At 62.9% G+C, this 22323-nt stretch overlaps 4 protein-coding genes across 16 annotated transcripts; 2 read left to right on the top strand and 2 right to left on the bottom strand.

Annotated features, from left to right (window-relative positions):
• The first annotated feature begins 488 nt into the window (after window positions 1–488).
• Window positions 489–12448, top strand: CIAO3 (cytosolic iron-sulfur assembly component 3). 3 transcript variants are annotated; one of them, XM_017858445.1, is made up of 11 exons: window positions 489–1124; window positions 2269–2364; window positions 4198–4341; window positions 5464–5596; window positions 6950–7084; window positions 7471–7589; window positions 8372–8501; window positions 9406–9478; window positions 10430–10567; window positions 11131–11288; window positions 11562–12445. In XM_017858445.1, exons 1-11 carry the CDS (start codon window positions 963–965, stop codon window positions 11798–11800), a joined length of 1527 nt encoding a protein of 508 aa, XP_017713934.1. In that variant the 5' UTR covers window positions 489–962; the 3' UTR covers window positions 11801–12445. The 3 variants fall into 3 exon arrangements, with proteins under 3 accessions (XP_017713934.1, XP_017713935.1, XP_017713936.1); XM_017858446.1 differs by lacking the exon at window positions 489–1124 and adding an exon at window positions 1152–2012 and having other exon boundaries at window positions 11562–12448; XM_017858447.1 differs by lacking the exon at window positions 489–1124 and adding an exon at window positions 2020–2125 and having other exon boundaries at window positions 11562–12448.
• Window positions 12449–12483: 35 nt separating this feature from the next.
• On the bottom strand, window positions 12484–15503 carry HAGHL (hydroxyacylglutathione hydrolase like). Of its 4 annotated transcripts, none has more exons than XM_017858449.1 (9): window positions 15417–15503; window positions 14574–14703; window positions 14154–14218; window positions 13944–14061; window positions 13753–13861; window positions 13573–13673; window positions 13288–13389; window positions 13108–13187; window positions 12484–12906 (listed from the first exon to the last, which is right to left on the bottom strand). In XM_017858449.1, exons 2-9 carry the CDS (start codon window positions 14676–14678, stop codon window positions 12738–12740), a joined length of 849 nt encoding a protein of 282 aa, XP_017713938.1. In that variant the 5' UTR covers window positions 14679–14703; window positions 15417–15503; the 3' UTR covers window positions 12484–12737. The 4 variants fall into 4 exon arrangements, with proteins under 4 accessions (XP_017713938.1, XP_017713937.1, XP_017713939.1 ...); XM_017858448.1 differs by lacking the exon at window positions 15417–15503 and adding an exon at window positions 15047–15149; XM_017858450.1 differs by lacking the exon at window positions 15417–15503 and adding an exon at window positions 15012–15029.
• On the top strand, window positions 15115–19583 carry CCDC78 (coiled-coil domain containing 78). 6 transcript variants are annotated; one of them, XM_017858443.1, is made up of 14 exons: window positions 15115–15402; window positions 16099–16218; window positions 16304–16390; window positions 16606–16740; window positions 16892–16948; window positions 17019–17128; window positions 17214–17292; window positions 17396–17524; window positions 17695–17882; window positions 17999–18098; window positions 18285–18364; window positions 19027–19093; window positions 19166–19266; window positions 19404–19583. In XM_017858443.1, the coding sequence occupies exons 1-14, from the start codon at window positions 15121–15123 to the stop codon at window positions 19489–19491; spliced, it is 1623 nt and encodes a 540-aa protein (XP_017713932.1). In that variant the 5' UTR covers window positions 15115–15120; the 3' UTR covers window positions 19492–19583. The 6 variants fall into 6 exon arrangements, with proteins under 6 accessions (XP_017713932.1, XP_017713930.1, XP_017713931.1 ...); XM_017858441.1 differs by having other exon boundaries at window positions 16561–16740; XM_017858442.1 differs by lacking the exon at window positions 15115–15402 and adding an exon at window positions 15561–15879.
• Window positions 19575–22317, bottom strand: ANTKMT (adenine nucleotide translocase lysine methyltransferase). Of its 3 annotated transcripts, none has more exons than XM_017858454.1 (5): window positions 20685–22317; window positions 20424–20565; window positions 20185–20325; window positions 19992–20042; window positions 19575–19857 (listed from the first exon to the last, which is right to left on the bottom strand). In XM_017858454.1, exons 1-4 carry the CDS (start codon window positions 20844–20846, stop codon window positions 19996–19998), a joined length of 492 nt encoding a protein of 163 aa, XP_017713943.1. In that variant the 5' UTR covers window positions 20847–22317; the 3' UTR covers window positions 19575–19857; window positions 19992–19995. The 3 variants fall into 3 exon arrangements, with proteins under 3 accessions (XP_017713943.1, XP_017713941.1, XP_017713942.1); XM_017858452.1 differs by having other exon boundaries at window positions 20424–20528; window positions 20685–22314; XM_017858453.1 differs by lacking the exon at window positions 19992–20042 and having other exon boundaries at window positions 20424–20528; window positions 20685–22316.
• Between the last annotated feature and the right edge of the window lie 6 nt (window positions 22318–22323).

Raw genomic sequence — 22323 nt, 5'->3', positions numbered from 1 at the left:
ATTACAAAAATTAGCCGGACACAGTGGCAGGTGCCTGTAATCCCAGCTACTAGGGAAGCCGAGGCAGGAGAATCGCCTGAACCCAGGCCGCAGAGGTTGCAGTGAGCCGAGATCGCGCCACTGCACTCCAGCCTGGGCAACAGTGAGACTCTATCTCAAAAAAGAAAAAAAAAAAAGTGAGTCAGGACCGGGCACAGTGGTTCACGCCTGTAATCCCAGCACTTTGGGAGGCCGAGGAGGGCAGATCACGAGGTCAGGAGTTCGAGACCATCCTGGCTAATACGGTGAAACCTCGTCTCTAATAAAAATACAAAAAATTAGCGGAGCGTGTTGGCGGGAGTCTGTAGTCCCAGCTATTCGGGAGACTGAGGCAGGGGAATCATTTGAACCCAGGAGGTGGAGGTTGCAGTGAGCGGAGATTGCGCCACTGCACTCCAGCCTGGGCGACAGAGCGAGACTCTGTCTCAAAAAAAAAAAAAAAAAAAGCGAGTCGGCCCGCAGTCCTGTTTTAGGGTCTCCCAGGGGTATGGACTTTTCCAGACTGATCTCCAAGATAACAGAAAAGGGTGCTGGAGGCCCTGGGAGCGGCTCCCCAGGAAGGTGAGGCCTCGCCCCCATCCCTGCTTTCTTCCCTGCCTGAATTCCCCAACACGAGCTGAGCGCCTTCTGCTTGCCACGCGAGTTCCGGGTTCTTGGGTTGCATCCGGGAGCACCTGGTCCGCAGGTACGCAGCGAATAACGAAGTGGACGGAGCCAGGATCCCCTCCGCTTTCTTGTGAAGGCGGAGAGACTCCGGGGCCGGAGCTGCGGCGCTGGCCCGGCCGCCCCCTTCACCCCAACCCGGGGCCGGGGACGCGCGAGAGGCGGAGAAAAGGGTCGGTCCCGGGTTCCCGCGGGGTGTGCGGGGAGCAGCAGCGCCCGGGCTCGTCAGCAGAGGGCGCCGGCCGCGGGGCAAGGTGCGCATGCGTCTTGCGGGCGCTTTGCGGCAGCGTGGCGGAACCAGCCCCTTCGTTTCACGCCGTTGGGGGATACCTCCGCGCGGCGGCAGTGCAGCCGTCATGGCGTCGCCCTTCAGTGGTGCGCTGCAGCTGACGGACCTGGATGACTTCATCGGGCCGTCTCAGGTGGGCCGGCCTGGGCGGGCGGGGGCGAGGCTGCGCTCGGTGCCCTCTCGCTCGGAGGGAAATTGTTCTGCGCCCCACTTCCTCCTCTGAGGAATGAGATCCGAATCCCGAGAGCCCGGTGGGGGTCGTCGGGGTCTCTATCGACCCTGGCGCGGGGCCTCAGACACTGCGGCCCGCTTCTTACCAACAGGGAAACTGAGGCTAGGGAGGGCGGCGTCCCCCAGCCCGCTCCTGTGCCCCACAGTGTCCGGGCGGGCCGCGTGGGAGGGTCCAGCGGTCGCTGGCTCGCGCCCGCCTGCCCAACCCAGGGGAGGCAGTGGAGGCGGCTCCCACCTGTACCTAACTCTAACCCGATCCCTGGGTCGCAGTTGGAGCGCGGCGAGGCCCGGATCAGGGCCTCCTCCCCTGCACGGACGCCCTGTCAGGCCTCAGGACCCCGAAGCCACAGCCTTTGTATCCGCATAAACGGGCGCGGTGGGGACCCCACCTCAGTTGAGGGCAGTGGGGCGGCCCCCTAGACGCCCCGCAATGGCTCCTCAGTAGAGCTGTCCTTGACGTCGCCCAGGTGGGCCGGACAGCTACCCTTGAACCCGGGAGGCTGCAGGCGCCCTTAGCTGGGTGCGCCTGCCTGTCCACGTCCAACAGCTCCGTGGGGCCAGAGCTCAGCAGGGCGAGAGGCGCGCTGGGAGCGCTTCCGGCAGGGATTAGCTGGGAGGCGGCTTTCTGGGCTGACAGGGTTCTCAAGGAGAAGGGAGAGAAATGAACTTGTTTCCCGGGCACTAGGCAGGAGGTGATCTCCAAACAGATCCAAGCACACGTCCTCTCGATGGGCAGTGGAACACTCTGGCCTCTGTGGTAGTCACGCCCCTGTTCACGTGAAGGGTAAAGGTCAGCGTTGGTGGTGTCTCCGCGGGTGGGTAGTTTGCAGGCGCCATTAGCACTGGCTTTCGTGCACACTGGGACCTTCAGTGCCGCAGGATGTTGGGAACCCGTTCCTTGAGGTGAGAGCAGCCTCAGTCCCTGAGTGTATGGCTGCGGGCAGAGCCTTCGTGCCATGTGGCTGGGCAGCCATTCTTGAGACCTGGCCTCCCAGGGAGCCTCTGCCCACTCACAGGCCCTGATTTGGGGTCTCTTCCTGATCTAGGAATGCATCAAGCCTGTCAAAGTAGAAAAAAGACCGGGAAGTGGCGTGGCCAAGATTCGCATAGATGATGACGGGAGCTACTTCCAAGTTAACCAAGTAAGGCACAGGAGGCTGCTCCACCGTCTCTCCTGCCTGGCCGGTCCGAAACACTTTTCTCTGCTTCCTTCCGGCACGGAGCGGTGACGCTGAAACGCTCCACGTCTCTCCAGCCCTTTTCCACTGGTCGAATTCACCTGCCATCTGGGAGGCTGGGGGTCAGGGTGCCTGGGGCAGGTGAATGAGCAGCACCTGGGCCAAACAGCTTGCTCTCTCAGCAGAGGGCCTCTTTTGCAGAGATGGTGGATCCTGTCCGCCCGTTCCCCCTAGTTCTAACCATGTAAGATTTTCTAGTTCAGACCTCTTATTCTTAAAGAATAGTACTTCCTCTCTAAGTGATAAAATCCTGATGAAACTGTTAAAATTCAGGCCAGGCGTGGTGGCTCACGCTTGTATTCCCAGCACTTTGGGAGGCCAGGGTAGGGGGTGGATCACCTGAGGTCAGGAGAATCGCTTGAACCCGGGAGATAGGGACTGCAGTGAACCGAGACTGCTCCACTGCACTCCAGCCTGAGAGACAGAGACTCCATCTCAAAAAAATAAAGAAACTGTTAAAATTCACCTGACTGTCTGCCATTTGAACTCTAAAAAACGTCTGCCTGATCTCATGAACCACTGCACCAAGAGACGATTTCCAGCCCAGCACTGGGGGCCTGGCCCACAAACGAAGGGAACCCCTGGAAGGTGCTGGGGTGCTGGTGGGCCCGGCTGTCGGTTTGTGCCTTTAGGCAGAACCAACGTAGGAATACAGGGCGAGCTCAGATTGTGACTCTGCATGACACACAGGCCTAGCAGAGAGCTGGGCTGCGAGGGGTTCCCACCCGGTTCCCACCCAGTCACCTTGCTCCTCTGGCTGCGTTCCGGGCCACTGCAGCACCCCTGGCCCTGCTCAAACCATTCCTGCCTTTGCAGGAGGAGTTGGGGGAGCTCAAGCTTGGTGCATTTTGCATCTAAGAAAAGTGGCTAAGGGATGTCCCAGAGTCCCCACTGGAACACCTCATTCCTGCATCTGTTTGGCCTAGTCTGACGATTGTTTCTGCCCTGCCAACGGGGGGCCAGGCTCCCAGCCTTCCTCCCTCTGCTGTCCTCTTCCCATCCCTTCATCCTTTCCTTCTTTGTCCTCAGCTCTCCCGCCTCCTCCTTTCAGAGCCCACCTTCAGCTTTTTCCTGCTCCACAGCCCCGTGAGTGTGCACTGGGGCCAGCACCTGTCCAGGACCCCATGGGTGGGCAGGGTGGCAGTTGCTTTGCTGAGAGACCAGTGGCAAGCCTTATTCCTGTGATTCTGATGCCCTAACCAAGTCGTACCAAAAAGTAGACTTTGATGGCATTATGAAAATCTAGAATGTGTGTGTGCATTTTTGTAATACATGTCTAATTTTTAAAAATTAAGCAGCACGGCCGGGCGCGGTGGCTCAAGCCTATAATCCCAGCACTTTGGGAGGCCGAGATGGGCAGATCACGAGGTCAGGAGATCGAGACCATCCTGGCTAACATGGTGAAACCCCGTCTCTACTAAAAAAAAAAATACAAAAAACTAGCTGGGCGAGGTGGCGGGCGCCTGTAGTCCCAGCTACTTGGGAGGCTGAGGCAGGAGAATGGCGTAAACCCGGGAAGCGGAGCTTGCAGTGAGCTGAGATCCGGCCACTGCACTCCAGCCCAGGCGACAGAGCGAGACTCCAACTCAAAAAAAAAAAAAAAAAAATTAAGCAGCACACAAGCCCAGCCAGCAGCCATGTTGGTTGTTGGTTATGAGCTGGACTCCACTATCCTCTGGCTCCACGTCCTCATGCAGAGGGGGCTCGTCATGCGCACCGAGTTCTTCTCCCTTGTAGGACGGCGGGACCCACAGGCTGGAGAAGGCCAAGGTCTCACTAAACGACTGCCTGGCGTGCAGCGGCTGCATCACCTCTGCAGAGACCGTGCTTATCACCCAGCAGAGTCACGAAGAGCTGAAGAAGGTTCTAGATGCTAACAAAGTAAGTGGTGGGTGGCCCGAGGACTCTGCTTTAACCTGAAATCCACCCCAGCAGCCGAGACATTTTGCCAAGGGCAGCTTGTGTGGTGCCGCCGTCCTGCCTGCAGGTGGCACGTGCCTTTCTGAGGCTTGGGATCTCAGCGATTTACCTGTCAGTTGGTGCCAGTGGTGAACGTGTCAGGCCCGGAACTTCAGGTTCTAAATATACATCAAAATGACACCCTTGCTGGGCGCAGTGGCACACGCCTGTAATCCCAGCACTTTGGGAGGCTGAGGCGGGTGGATCACCAGAGGTCAGGAGTTCGACACCACCCTGGCCAACATGGCAAAACCCCGTCTCTACTAAAAATACAAGAATTGGCCAGGTATGGTGGCGCACACCTGTAATCCCAGTTACTCGGGAGGCTGAGGCCGGAGAATCACCTGAACCCAGAAGACAGAGGTTGCAGTGAGCCGAGATCATGCCATTGCACTCCAGCCTGGGTGACAGAGCAAGACCTGTCAAAAAAAAAAAAAAAAAAAATGATATCCTTGGCCAGGCACAGTGGTTCACACCTGTAATCCCACCTACCCAGGAGGCTAAGGCAGGAGAATCCCTTGAACCTGGGAGGCAGAGGTTGCAGTGAGCTCTGATCACGGCACTGCACTCCAGCCCAGGCAACAGAGCGAGACTCTGGGGGGGAAAAGAAAAGACACTCTTTTTTTTTTGTTTTTTTTGAGGCGGAGTCTCGCTCTGTCGCCCGGACTGGAGTACAGTGGCCAGATCTCAGCTCACTGCAAGCTCCGCCTCCCGGGTTTACGCCATTCTCCTGCCTCAGCCTCCCGAATAGCTGGGACTACAGGCGCCCGCCACCTCGCCCGGCTAGTTTTGTATTTTTTTTAGTAGAGACGGTGTTTCACCGTGTTAGCCAGGATGGTCTCGATCTCCTGACCTCGTGATCCGCCCGTCTCGGCCTCCCAAAGTGCTGGGATTACAGGCTTGAGCCACCGCGCCTGGCCAAGACACTCTTGATGGAGCTGGCATGCCCTCTCCAGAGCCAACGGCATCTCACTGGGTAGCTCTGGCCACCAGGAATCAGCATAAGGCCGGCAGAGTAAGCAGCGTCTTCCCCTTGCTTTGCAGATGGTGGCACCCAGTCAGCAGAGGCTGGTTGTAGTTTCAGTCTCGCCACAGTCTAGAGCATCGCTGGCTGCACGGTTTCAGATGAATCCTACAGACACTGCCAGGAAATTAACCTCATTCTTTAAAAAAATAGGTAGGCTTTGAACCTGGGGTAACACTGCCACTCCACACCAAGGGGGCGTCTGAGTGAGCCCAGGCTCCTCGTGCCTCTGAGTCACTGACATGCCACCCAGCCCTGAACTTCAGTGCTACAGAAACTTTATTCCCTCTGTGACCTCAGCCTGAAGTTTTGATTTGGCATTTGAGAGCAGCGCCTTCTCACAGAAAACGTCTGCATTCTGACTGTGCACTTTCTGTAAGGTGGGGCTGACCAACTCCTTGTACTTCTTAGCTGATGATATTAAGGCGCTGTCTCCGGGGCTCTGCGGGGTTCAGCTAAGGCCAGCTTCGGCGGACTTCAGTTGTGTGCCTGGAGCTGGGCTTGGGTGTCTTGAGAGCCCCCAGCTAACCAGGCTCCTGTGCCTGGTGGCTCACTGGGAATGAAGGGGCTGGACCTCATAGCTACTGTGTGCCTTTCACGGGTAACCGCCATGTCCAGTCCCTTCGTTCCCAGTGAGGCAGGGCTGTGTGTTTTGTACCCAGCAGACTACCTGTCATCCAACTGTGTCCCGGGTCCCTCACACTGGAAACCTGTTGACACTGGCAGGTGCGCCCTGGCTCTCATCTGACCCACACCCACGTCCAGTTGGTGCCTGAGCAGTGCTCTGACACTGGGAGCCTGACCTGGTGTCTCAGGGAAAACTTGGCCTGGGGCAGCCCGTGGTTCTCCAGGTGGAAGGTGTGGGTTTCATCCCCACCGGAATAGGAAGCAAGTTCAAAGATTTTTACTTACAGATCACGGGCAGGTGGGGCACAGTGAGTCCGAGGGCAGTCCTCCGACCATGGGTTACACAAGGCAGGAGTGACAGGTCAGGCAGAGAGAGAGGGACCCACGCGCTGGTGCCTCTGCTGGGGTCCAGGGCATGATCAGGCAGGTTTACCAAGCAGTTCTAATGGCTGGGCTTGGAGCCTGTGGGCCTGTCCCAGGAGTCCTGCTGTGTGTGAGAGGCGGCCCCTGTGGCAGGTCTGCACAGTCAGGGTCCGAGGGGCCACTCCAGCAGGCCACGTCCAGCTGTGCCCTAGGGAGGGTCACCGGGAGCAGCACACGTGGCAGTTCCCTGGACCAGCCGCGCTAAGGAGCTGGGAGGGTGGAGGACTGAGCTGCCAGTGGCTGCCCTGCCGCTGGGGTGGGAAAGCAAGGCCTGCATTCACAGGGGATGCCGAGGCAACGCGGCTTAAGGAGGTCCCCACGGTGGGGCCGGGGCTTTGGCACGGGAAGCGGGTGCCACACACGTCCCCCAGCAGCACCACGGTGGCCCACACACAGACGTGTACTCGCGTGGGTGTCCCGCGCGGGGTTAACCAGGCACCCACCTTCACCTTCCAGGGGTGCACTTTGTCTTCGACACCGCCTTCTCCAGGCACTTCAGCCTCCTGGAGAGCCAGCGAGAGTTTGTGCGGCGATTCCGAGGACAGGCCGACTGCAGACAGGCCCTGCCCCTGCTGGCCTCCGCCTGCCCAGGTGTGCTCATGGGGCGGGTGGTGTGAGAGTCACGTTCCAGTTAAGTTAAAATGTGACGTGATATGGACACGGATGACAAGGCGGGGGATGGGGATGGAGACGTAAGCCGGTTTCGCAGGACGGGTTATAAATGTTGGCACAAATGGCCTTTTGTGGAGAAGGGGCCGCCCTCCCTTGGGAGCCACCCGCAGTCACCTCAGGTCCCTAGGCGGTGTTGCGTGCACGCCGAGCTCCACGTGGTGGTGGGGAGAGCAGGAACGAGCACTCGTTAATGTCATCATGATCTCCTGTATGAGCGGGCCCGCCTCCAGAATGTCGTGCTGCTGCCTGTGGGTGCGGAGGCCGCCGTGCGCCCCTGCCAGCCCCGTGTGCCCCTGTCGCCTCAGGCTGGATCTGCTATGCTGAGAAGACCCACGGCAGCTTCATCCTCCCCCACATCAGCACCGCCCGGTCCCCGCAGCAGGTCATGGGCTCCCTGGTCAAGGACTTCTTCGCCCAGCAGCAGGTAACGGCGTTGGGCCAGCCCCAGGCTCAGGCTGGGGAGCAGCCAGAAGTGACCATTCTGGCTGCTTGCTGCGAGGCTGCAGGAAACAGAGTCCTCGCCCCGGTGTGTGGCCTTCCCGAGCACACCTCCACCCTTGTTCCCTCCTGGTTCAGGCCATTCCTCTCCTGCTGGGCAGCACAGGGCCACGTTCTGATCCAAAGGTGCTCACTGCTCACCCAGAGGCAGCCAGGCCTGAGGCTGAGGGAGCAGGAGGCCCTCACGCAGCCCTGGCCACCAGGTCCACAAGGGTGCCCAGCACCACCCCCACCTGAGGCCCAGCGGGATTGAAGCCTGACGACACTCAGCCAGCAGGGGACGGGAGAAGGTGAGGGCGGCCCTGGTAGTGCCTGGGCCTGGAGCGCCCGTGTCCCCTACAGCACCTCCCACCTGAAAACACGGATTTTCACCAGGGGCTGGGGCTGGTTGCTTCCCCCGTGACATCCCTTTCGGCTGGTGTGCAGCGAGAGGGCCTGAGCGATGGGAAGGCCACTTCTCCTCCTTTGGACTTGGCTGTTAGGGAGTGCAGGCACGCTGGGAACGGGTCAGTGTCATTTTCTGTCGCAGCCAGGGCCTGTCCTGTCCAGGGACACATCCGCAGAGCCAGCAGGAGGCTTCCTGGGAAATAGAGTGAGGCTCACTGTCCCTCGGGGCCTGGCCTGGCTGCAGGATGGCTGAGTTCCAGGTCACGCCTCGGCCACCGTACTGCTGGGATTGGCGAGACGTGTGTTTGTCTCTCCTCATAGCGCTTGACTCCTGACAAGATCTACCACGTCACAGTGATGCCCTGCTATGACAAAAAGCTGGAAGCCTCTAGACCCGACTTTTTCAACCAGGAGCACCAGACGCGGGACGTGGACTGTGTCCTCACAACAGGTGCGGTCACGCCGTGCGGCCCGGAGCCCTCGAGCCTCCTGGTCTGCTTCCTGAGCCCCAGGCACAGGTGGCAACTGCCCAGGATCCTGCTTGCGGGGGCTCTGGCTGGAGCCTGGGGGCTTGCACGCATGTGCGTACCCTCGTCTCTCCCCTTGGAGCCAGGTGGGCCCATTTGCAGCTGGTCTGTCTCGGGGACCTGCGGCCAAGTGGCCCTCAGTAGTACCTCCTTGCTGGCTCTGACATGAGTCTTTGGAGGTGGACAGAGGTTCTCGAGTGCAGCCCCTTCACTTCCCATTAGTCACCCCATTCCTGAGTCAAGCAGCCCCACAGTCTCCCCAATGTGAGGCAGAAAAGCAAACTGTGGCCGGGTGCGGTGGCTCATGCCTGTAATCCCAGCACTCTGGGAGGCAGAGGCAGGTGGATCACGAGGTCCGGAGTTCAAGACCAGCCTGGCCAAGATGGTGAAACCCCATGTCTACTAAAAATATGAAAATTAGCTGGGAGTAGTGGTAGTGCACCCGCAGTCCCAGCTACTCGGGAGGCTGAGGCAGGAGAATCACTTGATTCCCGGGGGACAGAGCTTGCAGTGAGCTGAGATCGCCATTGCACTCCAGCCTGGGTGACAGAGTGAGACTCCATCTCAAAAAAAAAAAAAGCAGACTGCCCAAGAGGCTGGACAGATGGACACTGGGTGAGCAAAGTGTCCATCTGGGCAGGACCAGGTGGCCTCCAGAGGGGCTTCAGGAGTGACCAGGCCCGGCCTCCCTACCATGGGCTGGGGTGGACATTTGGGGCCTTCTGGGGCCAAAGTGCAGACTGCTAGGGATGCAGGTGGCTAGGATGTTCTCTGACTTTGTTGCTGGGATCTCAGCTAAAGACTGTCTGTGCTGTGGTTTCCTTGCAGGAGAAGTTTTCAGGTTGTTGGAGGAAGAGGACGTCTCCCTCCCCGACCTGGAACCAGCCCCTCTGGATAGCCTGTACGTATGTCTGCCACCAAGAACTGTTATTTTAGCTTCTAACGCTGCCTCTGGGGATAGCATCCCCCTGCTCTGGGCTTGCCTCCCCACAGCCCATCTTGGCGACCTGTATTTACTCTATAAATCTGTACTTTCACCCCATATATCTACCACACCTCCACTCTGTAAGCCTTCTATCAACTGTTTCCACAGATCCACTGTACAGCTGCCCCAGCATTCACCTTTTAAGCTAAAGACTGAGAGAAATACTATCTCTCTACAGTGAAATGCCTCAATTAGACATATCCACATCACCTCCTATGATGATATCCATGGTCTTTACATTCTTCCTCATCATTCAACTAAAATTATTATTAAGCATAAGATACCATCTATTTACCCACCAAAAATAATTAATATACAAAATCACAACAACCCTTGAGAATTAAAATGAACAAAAATCTATTTGCCCCACTCATTGCCCCACCTCAGAAGTGGCTGAGTGGCTGGGTGCAGTGGCTCATGCCTGTCACCCTGGCACTTTGAGAGGCCGAGGTGGGCAGATCGTTTGAGGTCAGGAGTTTGAGACAAGCCTGGCCAACATGGTGAAACCCTCTCTGTACTAAAAACATCAAATTTAGCCGGGGGTGGTGGTGGGCACCTGTAATCCCAGCTAGTTGGGAGGCTGAGGCATGAGAATTGCTTGAACCCGGAAGGTGGAGGTTGCAATGAGACAAGATCGTGCCACTGCGCTCCAGCCTGGGCAACAAAAATGAAACTCCATCTCAAAAAAAAAAAAAAAAAGAAGTGGCGGGGCCCCTGTGATGGCCAGGGACACTGGAGCTGTTCCTCTGTGCCTGTGACTTGTCTCCCACTTGGAAACGCAAACGCTCATGTGTGAGGGACAGAGGCCCTGCTCCGGCGGTTGGCAGGCAGAGCCCCAGCGGTGCTGAGGCCCCCCCTCCTTGCCAGGTGCAGCGGTGCCTCTGCAGAGGAGCCCACCAGCCATCGCGGAGGGGGCTCGGGGGGCTACCTAGAGCACGTGTTCCGGCACGCGGCCCGAGAGCTCTTTGGAATCCACGTGGCTGAGGTTACCTACAAACCCCTGAGGTCAGTGGGATGGGCCAGATCTCTGGGCAGAGCGACCATGCGGCCCCCAGCCTTCCTTGGGCTCCTGCCTCACCCGGGGTCCTCCCACAGAGGTGGGCTGGGTGGAGGGCGGCCTGCAGGGTTTGGGGGGGACCCTGGGCTCAGGCAGGGCCCTCCTGGCGGGCTCAGGGTGTGACTTCACTTAAGCCCTCCAGGCCTCAGTCGGCCCATTGTGGGGCATGGTGACCCTGAGCCCGAGAGGCCAGCGTGGGCAAGGGTGGTGGGTGTCTGGCACAGGGCATGCAACCACATCCCAGGCGGGAGGGCCAGGGCCTCACAGCCATCCCTGGGGAGAGAGGCCTGTTTTACAGACAGGGAGCCCAAAGCTGGAGGTGAGGCCCCTGCTGGACTCGTGGCAGTGAGCTTTCTGCCCTCTCTCCGTTCTTGTCCTTCCCCCTGCCCGAGAGAGGACAGAGCCCTGGGAGCTGCCCGGTCATCCCCTGAAGCCCAGCAGGCCTCCCCTTCCAGGCGGGCAGGAGCCTGGTGGGTGTGCCATGTAGACAAACCCCACCTGTGCCCCCCAGGAACAAGGACTTCCAGGAGGTGACACTGGAGAAGGAGGGCCAGGTGCTGCTGCACTTCGCGATGGCGTACGGCTTCCGCAACATCCAGAACCTGGTGCAGAGGCTCAAACGCGGGCGCTGCCCCTACCACTATGTGGAGGTCATGGCCTGCCCCTCAGGTAGCTCCCGTGAGGGACAGGACACGATGGCCCCTTCTAGGACCAGAGCTGTGGGCCACCACCTACCAGGCTGGGAGTGGGAGGGAGTGAGGCAGAGGGGCCTGGTCACCTCCCTGCTCCCAGGTGGTCAGGAGGCTCGGCTGGGGTCTACCAGGCTGGGAGTGGGAGGGAGTGGGGCACAGGGGGGCCCGGTCACCTCCCTGCTCCCAGGTGGTCAGGAGGCTCGGCTGGGGTCCAGGCTGTGACCCATGTGTCCCGTCTGCTCTTCCACAGGCTGCCTGAACGGCGGGGGCCAGCTCCAGGCCCCAGACAGGCCCAGCAGGGAGCTCCTCCAGCACGTGGAGAGGCTGTACAGCATGGTCCGGGCTGAGGTGCCCGAAGATGCGCCTGGGGTTCAGGAGCTGTACACACGCTGGCTGCAGGGCACGGACTCGGAGTGTGCAGGCCGCTTGCTGCATACGCAGTACCACGCGGTGGAGAAGGCCAGCACTGGCCTGGGTATCCGGTGGTAGGGGCTGCAGCACCAGGACTCCCAGGAGGCCGTGCGTGACAGCGGAACCACATGCCCCAAGACCCCAGGGCTCCCCCCAAAACTGTGAGTGAGCTGCAGAGTGTGCTGGGACCCGAGCAGGAGCTAGGACTGGCCAGGACCCGCGGCTGCCCCGTCACCTCCAGTTGGGTGCCTCTGGGTTCCCCGCTGGCTCTGCCCAGGTGGGGTGGCCCAGGCAGCAGAAGGTCCCTGAGGTCCCACAGCCTGTTCGTTGGCCCTGGGCCGAGGCCCACAGGTGCTGCCCTTGCTCTTGCTAGTCTGGCACCCAAGTGCCTGAGGGGCTTCAGCCTGTCCTGGGGTTGCCTGAGGCAGAGCAAGACAGGTTCCCACCCCTGACTTCTGGAAGCTTCTCCTGAAGCTCTGTGCAGAAGGTGGGAGACAGAGCTGGACCTGCAGAGGTGGTCCCACCACAACCCTGTGTGTGGACCCTGGCAGGAGGGGGTGCCGGGCCCCCGGAAAGCAGGGGTTACTGTTACGAGGCTGTGGTCCAAGGCAAGCCAAGTACGAAGCGGCAGCCATCACTAGCTGTGTCATCCCCCAGCCAGGTCCCCACCAGGCCTGTCTCCCAGCGTTTGTCTAATAAAGGCACCCCCCTCAAACATGCCTATGAAACGGCTCCTCTTCCGGCACATCTGCCAACAGAACGGCCTTTCTAAGCTTTATTTGTAGTTCAGAAGCCCCATGCGCCCCGCTTCCCAGAAACTCAGGTCTCAGGGCCCACACGGGCCCACACAGTGGTCCTGTGTGTCCACCCAGGAAGCACAAGCCCACTCTCCGAGGCTGTGCAAACGGCTGGCCAAGGCCACGAAGAATGTTCCAGAGGTGGCCCTCGCGCGGGTCCACCTAGCTGAGGTCACGAGGAGGGACGCAGGCCCCAGCCCTGTGAGGGTCTGGGTGGGTCACTCGTGTGGGGCTGCACTCAGGAGCCCCCACTGCAGCGCAAGGAGGGCCCGCGCCTGTGGCTGCTGCGGCTCGCCTGCCTGTTCGAAGCGCGCCCGCTCCTTGTAGAGCGCCTCCAGGACCTCAGCGGGGACCGCCTTGCCCGTGAACTTGCGCACCGGCTCCTCTCTGCAGGGAGGAGAGCAGTGAGGCGCGGGGCCCACTGCCCACGCAGGAGGATGGTGCCGAGGGGCGGGGGCGGGCGGGGAGGCACTTAATAAGTAGCTTCCCCCAAGCCAGAGATGCTCACTCAGCTCAACACGCGGTCCCCAGATGCCTCCCTAAGGGTCCACGTGACGGTGGAGGCCCCGGGACGACAGCCATACTCACGCTACCCGCAGGAAGGGGTTGTAGAGGCGCTCCTCGCCCAGAGTCGACGGCACTGTGGGCACGTCATCCTCATCCCTCTTCTGGAGTGACCACAGGCCCTGGTCACCATTGGGCCTTCTCTGAAAGCCCCCCAAAGCCTGTGCCCCCCACCCTCTTGCCGAGGCCGGAAAGGGGCCGTGCCTTAGCCCAGGACAGCTTGGCTCTCACGTGGTCGTTGCACGGCTCTACTTTCTGCGCAAACTCCAGGTTGCTGAGCGTGTGCTCGTGGCCGCAGAACACCTTCTGGAGGAAGAGCGCTGGCTGAGCGCGCGCCAGGAAGCGGGGAAGGTGCTCGCGCCGCTGGCCTGGCCTCCCCTCTCCGGCTGCCCTCAGGTGGGCATTCACTCTGCACCCCTGGCACAGTGCAAGTGCGGAGCGTGGGGGCTGTGCCCACGGGAGAGAAGGGGAGGGCCCAGGCCCGCTCACCGTCTCGGGGGGCAGGGTGCCCAGCTCGGCCAGGCTCTGGTACATCTGCTGGGCGCTGCCCTCCAGGCACAAGCCGCAGCCGGCCACCGACAGCGCGTCCCCTGGCGGGGGAGGGCGGGTCAGAGCAGATGGGGCGGGGCCGGCGGGAGGCGGGGTGGGCACGCTCTGCGCTGCGGGTACCCGAGAACAAGGCGGGTGGGTCCGGGCAATCGTCCTCCCACAGGAAGTAGCTCATGTGGCCCGAGGTGTGGCCGGGCGTCAGGAGGCAGCGCACGTGGATGGCCCCGAACTGCAGCGGAGGAGCGCGCAGACCTGTGAGGGCGGGCGGAACCGGGGCGCCCTCCCCGCCCCTCCAGGGGGTGCGCGCTCACCCGCAGCTCCTCGCCGTGCGCCAGCCTGCGTGTCAGCGAGAAGATGCGCTCGTCCGCGCCCAGCACCGCCAGCCCGGGACGCAGCCGCGCCAGCTCCGGGTTTCCCCGCGCGTGGTCCCTGCGGGCGGGCAGGCGGACGGGCTCCGGGTTAGGTCAGGGTGGAACAGGGCGGCGGCGTCCTCCCGCCTCCCCCGCCCCGCCGGCGCTCACCAGTGATGGTGGGTGGTCAGCACGGCGGTCAGAGACACCCCCTCCCGGCCCACGATTTCCAGCAGCTGAAAGGGACGGGAGTGACGATAACACAGACGGTCCCAGTGGGCCACCCCCTCATCGGGGCGCCAGGTCCGCCGCGCTCACTGCCCCCAGGCCGGCCAGGGCCCGGGGCAGCGCCAGGCAACGGGGACCCAGCGGGCGGTGACTGCGCCCAGCGAGTGCGGAGACCGCCAGGCAGCAGCGAAAGGGCGGAGGCCAGAGGCGCTCTAACTTCAGGGAGCCCCGAGATAATCGAGGAACCCTAGTCGCCAATGACGCCCGGAGAGCACTGCACGTGGGGGCTCGCTCCTGCCAGGGGGGTAAGGGAGGCTCTCGAGGGTCACGGCGGGGTCCCTGCCGCCCGCGGCCTGCCCTCACCCTCTTGGGCACGGCCACGTCCACGGCCACCGCCTCGCGCGTGATCTCCTCGATGACCAGATACATGTAGTTGTCCTCGAGCACGGGGATGACCTTGACCTTCATGGTCACGAAGCTCGGCCACCCGTGCCTGCTCCAAAACAAGCCCCCCAGCCCACGGTGCCCCTTCAGGGCGGGGCCCGCTCTCCACACCCTAGGAAGGGCTGTGCGAAGCGGGCTCGGTCAACAAGCTGGGGGCCAAATGAGGAGTCCGGCTCCCCAGGAACTCCCCGGCACTCGCGTGGAATTCTACGCACCGGGCTCCAGTAGAAGCGGAACCCGGCCGGTCCCCAACCCGCCCCGGCTCCGCCCCCAGGCCGAGCCGCAGTCCCCGAAGGCCACGCCTTCCCCCAGGCCCCGCCCCTCGGCCCCCCTCCCTGCCGCCGCAAGACCCCTGACCCCGGGCAGCCGCGTTCCCCCGCCGCCCGCCTCACCCGCACTGCTGCGCTGACGGCCCGAAGGACAGACAGACGGAGGCGGGGCCTCGGCTGCCGGTCACGGGGTCCGGATGGAGCGCGGCGCTGGGCTCGGGAGCCGCCAACCGCCCCGCTCCGCGGACACGCCCCGCCCCCGCCCCCGCCCGGCCCGGATCCTGCGCGCGGTGAGACCACTAGGCCAGCCGCCGGCGGTGCGCGTGCCCGGTGGGGCGCCGCGCGCACGCTCCGACCCCGCCGCGCCCGGCGCTGGCACCTCCTCCAGAAAGCCCTCCGGAACGCCCCTGCTGAGCCAGTCGTTTCCGAGTTCTCTGGCCCCTGATTGGGACCTCCGCGCCGCGCTTCTCAGGCCGGAGGTACAGAGACATACCTCCCTGTCCGGGGCTCAGCCAGCACTGCTAGGTACACAGAAGGTGTCCAGCGAGTGTAGCTCAGAGGATCCTGCAGGCGGGCTGCTGCTCCGTTCTGCGTGCTTGTCCGCAGCGCCCAGGCTGGGTGCTTTCACGCACCTGGTTCCATCTGCACAGGGAATGTGCAGGGGGCGCTGGGCCGCATTCCCTAGATGGGGAAACGGAGGCACGGAGAGGAAGCGCTGTCCTTCCTCTTCCACAACCACAGGTCTGGCCTGCCACCGTGGGCGGGGCCCTGGGAGTCAGCTGGAACCAACAGAGGCCTTGGCAACGCACGCAGCAGTGCTTGTGGCAGCAGCTGCCATAGGGAGGCCAAGCGTGGAGGCGGCACCGGGCTCGGAGCTGGCCAGGGTCCCCTCACCTATGGAACACGCAGCCACCACAGGCCCCAGGCCTGGACCTCCCCCTCGGCAGGTGGACAACGTGAGTCCTCTGGGACGCACCACGCCTGCCATGGGGTTGGAGTCTGCCCTTTCCCCCAGAGGCCAGGAGGGTGCAGGTGCCTGCACCCTGGGTCTAATCTCAGCCAAGGGAGGGACTTTTGCAGCTCAGCCAGGCAGGGAGAGGGGGTCGCTGACTGCATGGGAGTGGGGCCACCGCTCCAGGGACCCACCTGGGGAATGGGTGGCGGTGCCTCCCCAGGTTGTGCTACGAGCCAAGGACTGGTTGCCAGGAGCTCCTGGGGGCACCACAGCAGGGGCCACCAGCCTGGAAGCAGAGGTCCCACCAGATCTGGTGCTCAGTGAGGAGCAGCAGCTGCAGGTGGGTGTGGGGCCCCAGGGTGCTGTGAGGAGGGAGGGTGCCAGCAGGGCTCCACAGATGCCACCTCTCACCTGGCCACCCACAGATCTCCAAGGAGCTGGTCGACATTCAGATCACAACCCACCGCCTACAGGAGCAGCATGAGGCTGAAATCTTCCAGCTGAAGAGTGAGGTGAGCAGCTGTGTGAGCCAGCCTCAGTGCATGGGGGACAGAGGGGTGCAGGCCCAGGACACGTGCCCTGCACGGGTGTGCACACAAGCGTGGCATCTGTGGGTCTCGGCCTGCCCCATGAGTGCTGCGTGTCCCTGAGTGTGCACCAGGTGAATGTTCACCTCCCTCAGGTGGCCCGCAGGCAGGTGCACCCGCTCATGCCAGTTGTCCTACAGATCCTTCGGCTGGAGAGCCGGGTGCTGGAGTTGGAGCTGCATGGAGATCACACCAGCCAGGGTTGTGCGGTCCCAGTGGAGGCTGACCCCAGGCACTGCCGGGCACCAGCCCAAGAGCTCAGACACAAAGCCCAGGTGCCTGGACACTCTGATGACTGCAGACTCCCGGTCACATGAGGACATGGGGGGCCTGGCTGGGAGAGGCCAGAGGGAAGCCTCAGCAGGGGCCTCAGCGAGACTGGGGCTCACCCACCGCTTAGCTCTCCCTCCCCTCCGTTCCATTCAGGTACAGCCTAAGAACGCCATGAACCCTGAGAATGAGCAGCAGAGGCTGGGGAATGGCGTGAGTGTGTAGCCACCTAGCTCAGGGAAGAGGGCAGCACATGGGACTCCAAACCTAGGGTCTCGTCCAGCCAGCCCTATGTACCCCACAGCTACTGGGAAGCCAGGAGCAGCTGCAGAGACAAGTGAAGTGGGCACTGGAGCGTCAGGAGGCCCGGCAGCAGGCACTGGAGACTCGTGTGTGAGTGGCTGTCTCACCTGGGGCCCCATCCCGGAGCAGAGAGAACCCCTCACCGTGGGCCTGAGCCTCACCTCTGTGTCCTCAGGGAAGCCCTGGGCCGGCAGCTGCAGGGAGCCCGAGAGGAGGCCAGAGCAGCTGGACAGCGACTGGCCACACAGGCTGTGGTGAGGTCCTGCCCTGCCTGCTTGGAGACCTGGAGGGTGGGGGCCCCAAAACTCAGTCGGGGTCCACTCCCAGGGCACAGGATGAAGGCTGCTTCCACCCCAGGTGCTGTGCAGCTGCCGAGGCCAGCTCCGCCAGGCAGAGGCTGTATTTTTAGCCCGGCTGCAGCTGCAGCTCAAGAAGCTGAAGGATGAGTACGTCCTGCGGCTGCAGCACTGCGCTCGGGAGGCAGTGGTGAGCCCTGCAGGAGCACCCTGAGGCCTGGGGAGCCCAAGCCTGGCCTGGGCGTGTTGGATAGCTTCAGGGAGACCCCAGGGCACCCGTACTGCTCAGCCTGCTGGGGTGGGGGATGGTTGGAAAAGATGGGGGGTGGGCCCCATGCGGTCATAGCCCCCCGCCTCCAGGAGCATGCAGACAGTGCAGGCCAGGCGCCAGCCACCAAGGCCCTCCGGACATTCCTGGAGGCCACTCTGGAGAACATCCGGGCAGCGCACCGCAGCCGTGAGCAGCAGCTGGCCCGGGCTGCCCGCACCTACCACAAGCGGCTGGTGGATCTGAGCCACAGGCATGAGGAGCTATTGGCTGCCTACAGGTGGGCCCCGCTGGGGTGGGAGGCATCAGGCATCTGTGGGTCTTTAAGCCTCTGTGTCTCAAAGGCTTGGTGTGCAGCAGGAGTGGCCCAAGACAGACACTGGTCTATGCTGACAGGGCACCTGGGAACGCCCGAGCTATTTTTGACACAGCCAGCTTGGACCTGGAACCATTGCCCGTGTCCCTGGTCACTGACTTCAGCCATCGGGAGGACCAGGTGAGGCTAAAGACCCCCAGAAGCTCCAGGCCCAGGTGTCCCCACCCACCCACTGCCCCACACTGGCCTTGGCCCCAGAACTTGCCCCAGGCCTCATCCTCCGCTCAAAAGAGACCTCAGCTCCAGGCTTCTGAGGGGCCTGCCTTGTTCAGCCAACTGAGATGTCCCCACCACAAACCTGTGCAGCACGGCGGGCCTGAGGCACTGCTCTCATCCCCATGGAAGGGACCCGGTGGAGCCTCCCAGGGGGGAACATCAGACCCACAGTGAGTGCCCTCATGGGTGTGGGGGAGACCTGTGGGGGATGGGCAGAGAGCAACACCTGCACCCTGGGGCTCCAGTTGCTCCACCAAGCCCCTGCCAGGCAGGGTCTGGTCATAGCAACACACTCAGTGGCACGTCCCCACACTGGGGTCCCTCCATGGGTCCCGGGGACACTGATAATCACAGGAGGGAAGAGGAGCTGCTGCAGGTGGAGCTGGCCTTAAACACGGAGGATCAGAGAGAGCACACCCGAGGGAGGTTTCCGCTGAGACCTGGAGGACACGGGGGGTGGGAGCAGGGTGCCTGGTGACCTGGCCAGCCCTTGCCACTGGGCCTCCATGTTCGCAGCTGTACAATAGGCAGGGCTCCCCAAGGACCATCTCCCAGGGTTTAGGGCACACCCGTGTAGGGGTGGCATCCCTGTTGACGCTGGGGTCACTATCTGGGCTGGCCTTGTGGTTTAGCCCTCCCTGAGCAGCCAGCAAACCCCTTGGGCCGGGACTGCCCCCACACACGGATGGCTCCAAGGCCTAGGCTGGGCCACAGGATCACGGGGGGCCCATGCCTCCCTCACTCACTCCCAGGTGTCCCCTCCCGGCTCTGGGAACCTGACTCAGCATGGTCACAGGCCTGAAACCACTCCCCCTTTCCTCTCCCCTCACAGGGGCCTGGACGCTGCATCCTGGGCCCAGATCCACCAGAAGCTTCAGGACTTCTCCCGCAGCACCCAGGTAGGAGACAAGGGCTGGCCCAGGCCCCTCCTCACGCCATGCCCCAGCTCATGGTTTATACCCCCATGGCAGGCAGAGCTGGAACGGGAGCGGGCACAGCTGCTGGTCCGGGCCACGGTGGCTGAAGAGCAACTTTCTGAGCTACAGGAGTACGTGGACCAGCACCTGGGCAGGTGGGCTCTCGAGAGGGAGCACGGTGTGACCCCAGGGCCCTGGTCTGGCCAGAATGGAGGACGATGGCTGCCTCAGGCACTAGGGGCAGACCCGTCCACGGCTGGCCAGGTAACTTAAGCATGGTTCCTCTGAGCAGGTACAAGCAAGAAATCCTGAGGCTGAGGAAGCTGGCAGGTTCAGGGAACCCCTGGAAGCTCCAGCATCCAAGGACCGGCAGCCACTAGTTCATCTCCCAGGACCAGAGCAGAGCCCATCACAGCCAGCACGGAGCCCTCCCACCCAGTCTCCCACAAAACATGAGTCAGTATAGAACCCACAGAGTCTTTATCATATTTGAACACTCAGCTGGCCAGAGAAACAGGGGCCCCCAGGACGGAGGCAGAACTAGGTCGGGGGGCAGCCTGGATGGGTCTCCCCGAGGAGACGACTTCCCCAGCCTACCCACCCCCAGGAACATCGTAGGCCCAGACTCGGTCCAGGCCCTCGCCAGCCATGGCTACAGGCTGCCAGGTGGGGAGGGGGAAGCGCCCAGACACCACGCGGGCCCCGGCAGGCAGCTCTGCTCTCAGCTTGTCCTCCAGCAGTGGGAGCTGAAGGAGAGAACAGCAGAGTGGGGGGGCGGGGCCCCCAAGCCTAGCACCCACCGAGTGGGCCCAGGCCTCAGCAGCAAACACCCTGGGGTGTGGCTGGGACTTCCCAGCAGGGCTGGCAACCCCGAACCTACCACGCTAGGGGCCAGGAACACAGACACGTTGCGGCAGTCCCTCAGGCTCACCTGCCGGAAGAGGAGTCGCCCCAGCGGGGGACAGGCCTGGTGGGCACGGGGTAACGGCAGCTTCCAAGTCCCAGCCCCCAGCCCTCGCAGGTGTCAGCCGCACCTTGGGCTGTCAGGTGGTGGCCAGGGTTCCCCAGGTTACCTTCCAGAGATCCTTGCGGCGATAGCAGACGCTGCCGGCACACCCGGCCCTCCAGGCATGCAGCCGCGCCAGCGCCACCAGCCACGGGTTCAGCTCGTAGCCCACGGCCGGACGGAGGCCGCACCTGTGGGCCGCCAGCACCTGTGGGCACCGAGAGTGTGGGAACCAGGATGGGGGCAGCCGCGCCCGCCGGCAGGTAGGGGGTGTGGGGCAGCGAAGACCCAGACACGGGCACTTACGATCCTGCCGTCGCCAGAGCCCAGATCCACCGTTTTTCCGGGGCGGCCTCGCAGCAGCGACAACACGTGCTCCACCTGCCGCGCGCTCGCGCCAACGTAGGGCACCTGGACCGGGAGGCGGCGGCAGTCCACTGGCCGCTCCCTGCCCGAACCACTCGACGTGGGGCGGAGCTCACCCCGGCCCCGCCCAGACCTTGAGACCCTGAGCGGCAGCCGAGCTCCCCTACCCGGCCCCGCCCCCGGCCTGGTCCCGCCCCGCACCTGCAGGCGCAGCGGCACGCGCCGGAAGCCGGGCTGGAGCAGCAGCGCCCACACCGCGTAGGCCGCCAAGCCCGAGCCGGCCGCAGCCTGCAGCAGCTCCAGCGCGCCCAGCCGCCGCTCGCGTAGCTCCGTCAGCGCCTCGGCCGGGTCGTCCTGCTCCATGGCTGCCGGACGCGCGGCTCAGGGTCGTCCGCCCAAGGTCCTTCCCGGCTCGGGTCCGCGGCCTTCGCAGCCTGGCCCGGAGCTGGCGGTGTGCTCTCCCCTTCCTGCCCGGAGCCTCCGCGCGACACCGGAAGTGGCCGGCAGAGCCCGCGCGGTCGGTCCGTCTTGCGGTGCGCTCGGCCCGGCCCGGCTGCCCTCCCGCGGGTTCCGGCGAGCGGCAGCCTCGCGGGCTCTGCCCCGCCCTGTCCCGCTCCAAGCCTGCGAGGGTCGGCTCGGTTGGTCCGCTCTGCGGACCGCTGTCTGCGGCCTGTGCTGGCTGCTGGCGACCCGCGGAAGGGGACAGGCAGGCCCTACCCTGGAGGAGCGCACGTCCCGGCGGGAGTCGGGATACACCCGGCGATCTCACGGGCTAGAGGCCCAGGGAAACGTGGCTGCTAGTCCTTGGCGTGGAAGGAAGGGAAGCCTGCCTTGGAAGAGGGGCGATCCTGGCCCCAGAAGCAAACGGGGCTCACGTGGGGCGGCTGGAGCCCAGGGAGCCGGTGGGAAAACGGCTCCCCGGGATGAGACATCGTCCAGGCGCCAGCACCCCCGTGACTGCCTCGGGGAGACTGGTGGGCGGCGCTCAACTGACTCGGACACCCAGCGCTAGCCAGACCCCTGGAGGACGTCCTTCCAGTTCCCTGCTGCAGCCTGAGCGATGAACCCCAGTGCGCGGGAAAGGGATGGGGGGCTGGGGTCTGAGGGAGAAGGGCATGGAGGAGGGGCTGACACGGAGGAGAGCTTGAGCAATCCCAAGAAGACAGATGCTGGCTCTCAGGCGAGTGTGGTGGGAGGAAAGCCACATGTCACAGATGGGGGGCCTCTGGCTCCTGCCAAGCTGCAGGGGAGGCGGACAGCCCCGGGAGTTGGGAGATCACCTTTCTTCTCCAGAAAACAACACACAACAAGACTGAGTTCCTAGCGGTGACCCTGTGAAGCCGGGGGTGGCAGGTGCAAGTGGAAGAGCCAAGCTCTGGGTCAGGCAGCTGGGCCACGACCTCCACACCCAGGGTAGGGCTGGACACCCACGGATGTCGGGGATTGCCTGTGCACGCCCTGGCCTGGCTCTTCCTTAACTCTCCGTGGCTGGGGTCGGGAGCTCTTGCAGGGAGAGAGGCTGCTTCCAGACATGGCTATTCCCCAGACCACAGCCCCCAAATGCGGAGTGTCTCACAGTCCTGCCCACATGTTGGCACCAGCCCCACCCAGCTCAGCGTGTCCTGTCTCCTGGGGGCCTGGAACAGCCCTCCCAGGAAAGGAAGGGTGTACACTGAGCTCTAGGGGGAGCTGACGGCCCATTCCTGTCCTGCTGCCTACATTGTTTCCTGCACCTAGAGCAGTTACGGTAGGAAGCACTGGGGAAAAGCTTATTGGATGAATGTACCTAACTGGGCTCTAGCATGCCCTCCCCACTCATCTTTTTTTTTTTTTTTTTTTT

This window comes from Rhinopithecus bieti, unplaced genomic scaffold (assembly GCF_001698545.2).
Source record: "Rhinopithecus bieti isolate Rb0 unplaced genomic scaffold, ASM169854v2 scaffold_47707, whole genome shotgun sequence".
Taxonomy (NCBI): Eukaryota; Metazoa; Chordata; class Mammalia; order Primates; family Cercopithecidae; genus Rhinopithecus; species Rhinopithecus bieti.
Note: the sequence above shows the minus strand (reverse complement) of the source record. Positions and strands in the feature narration are given on the sequence as shown.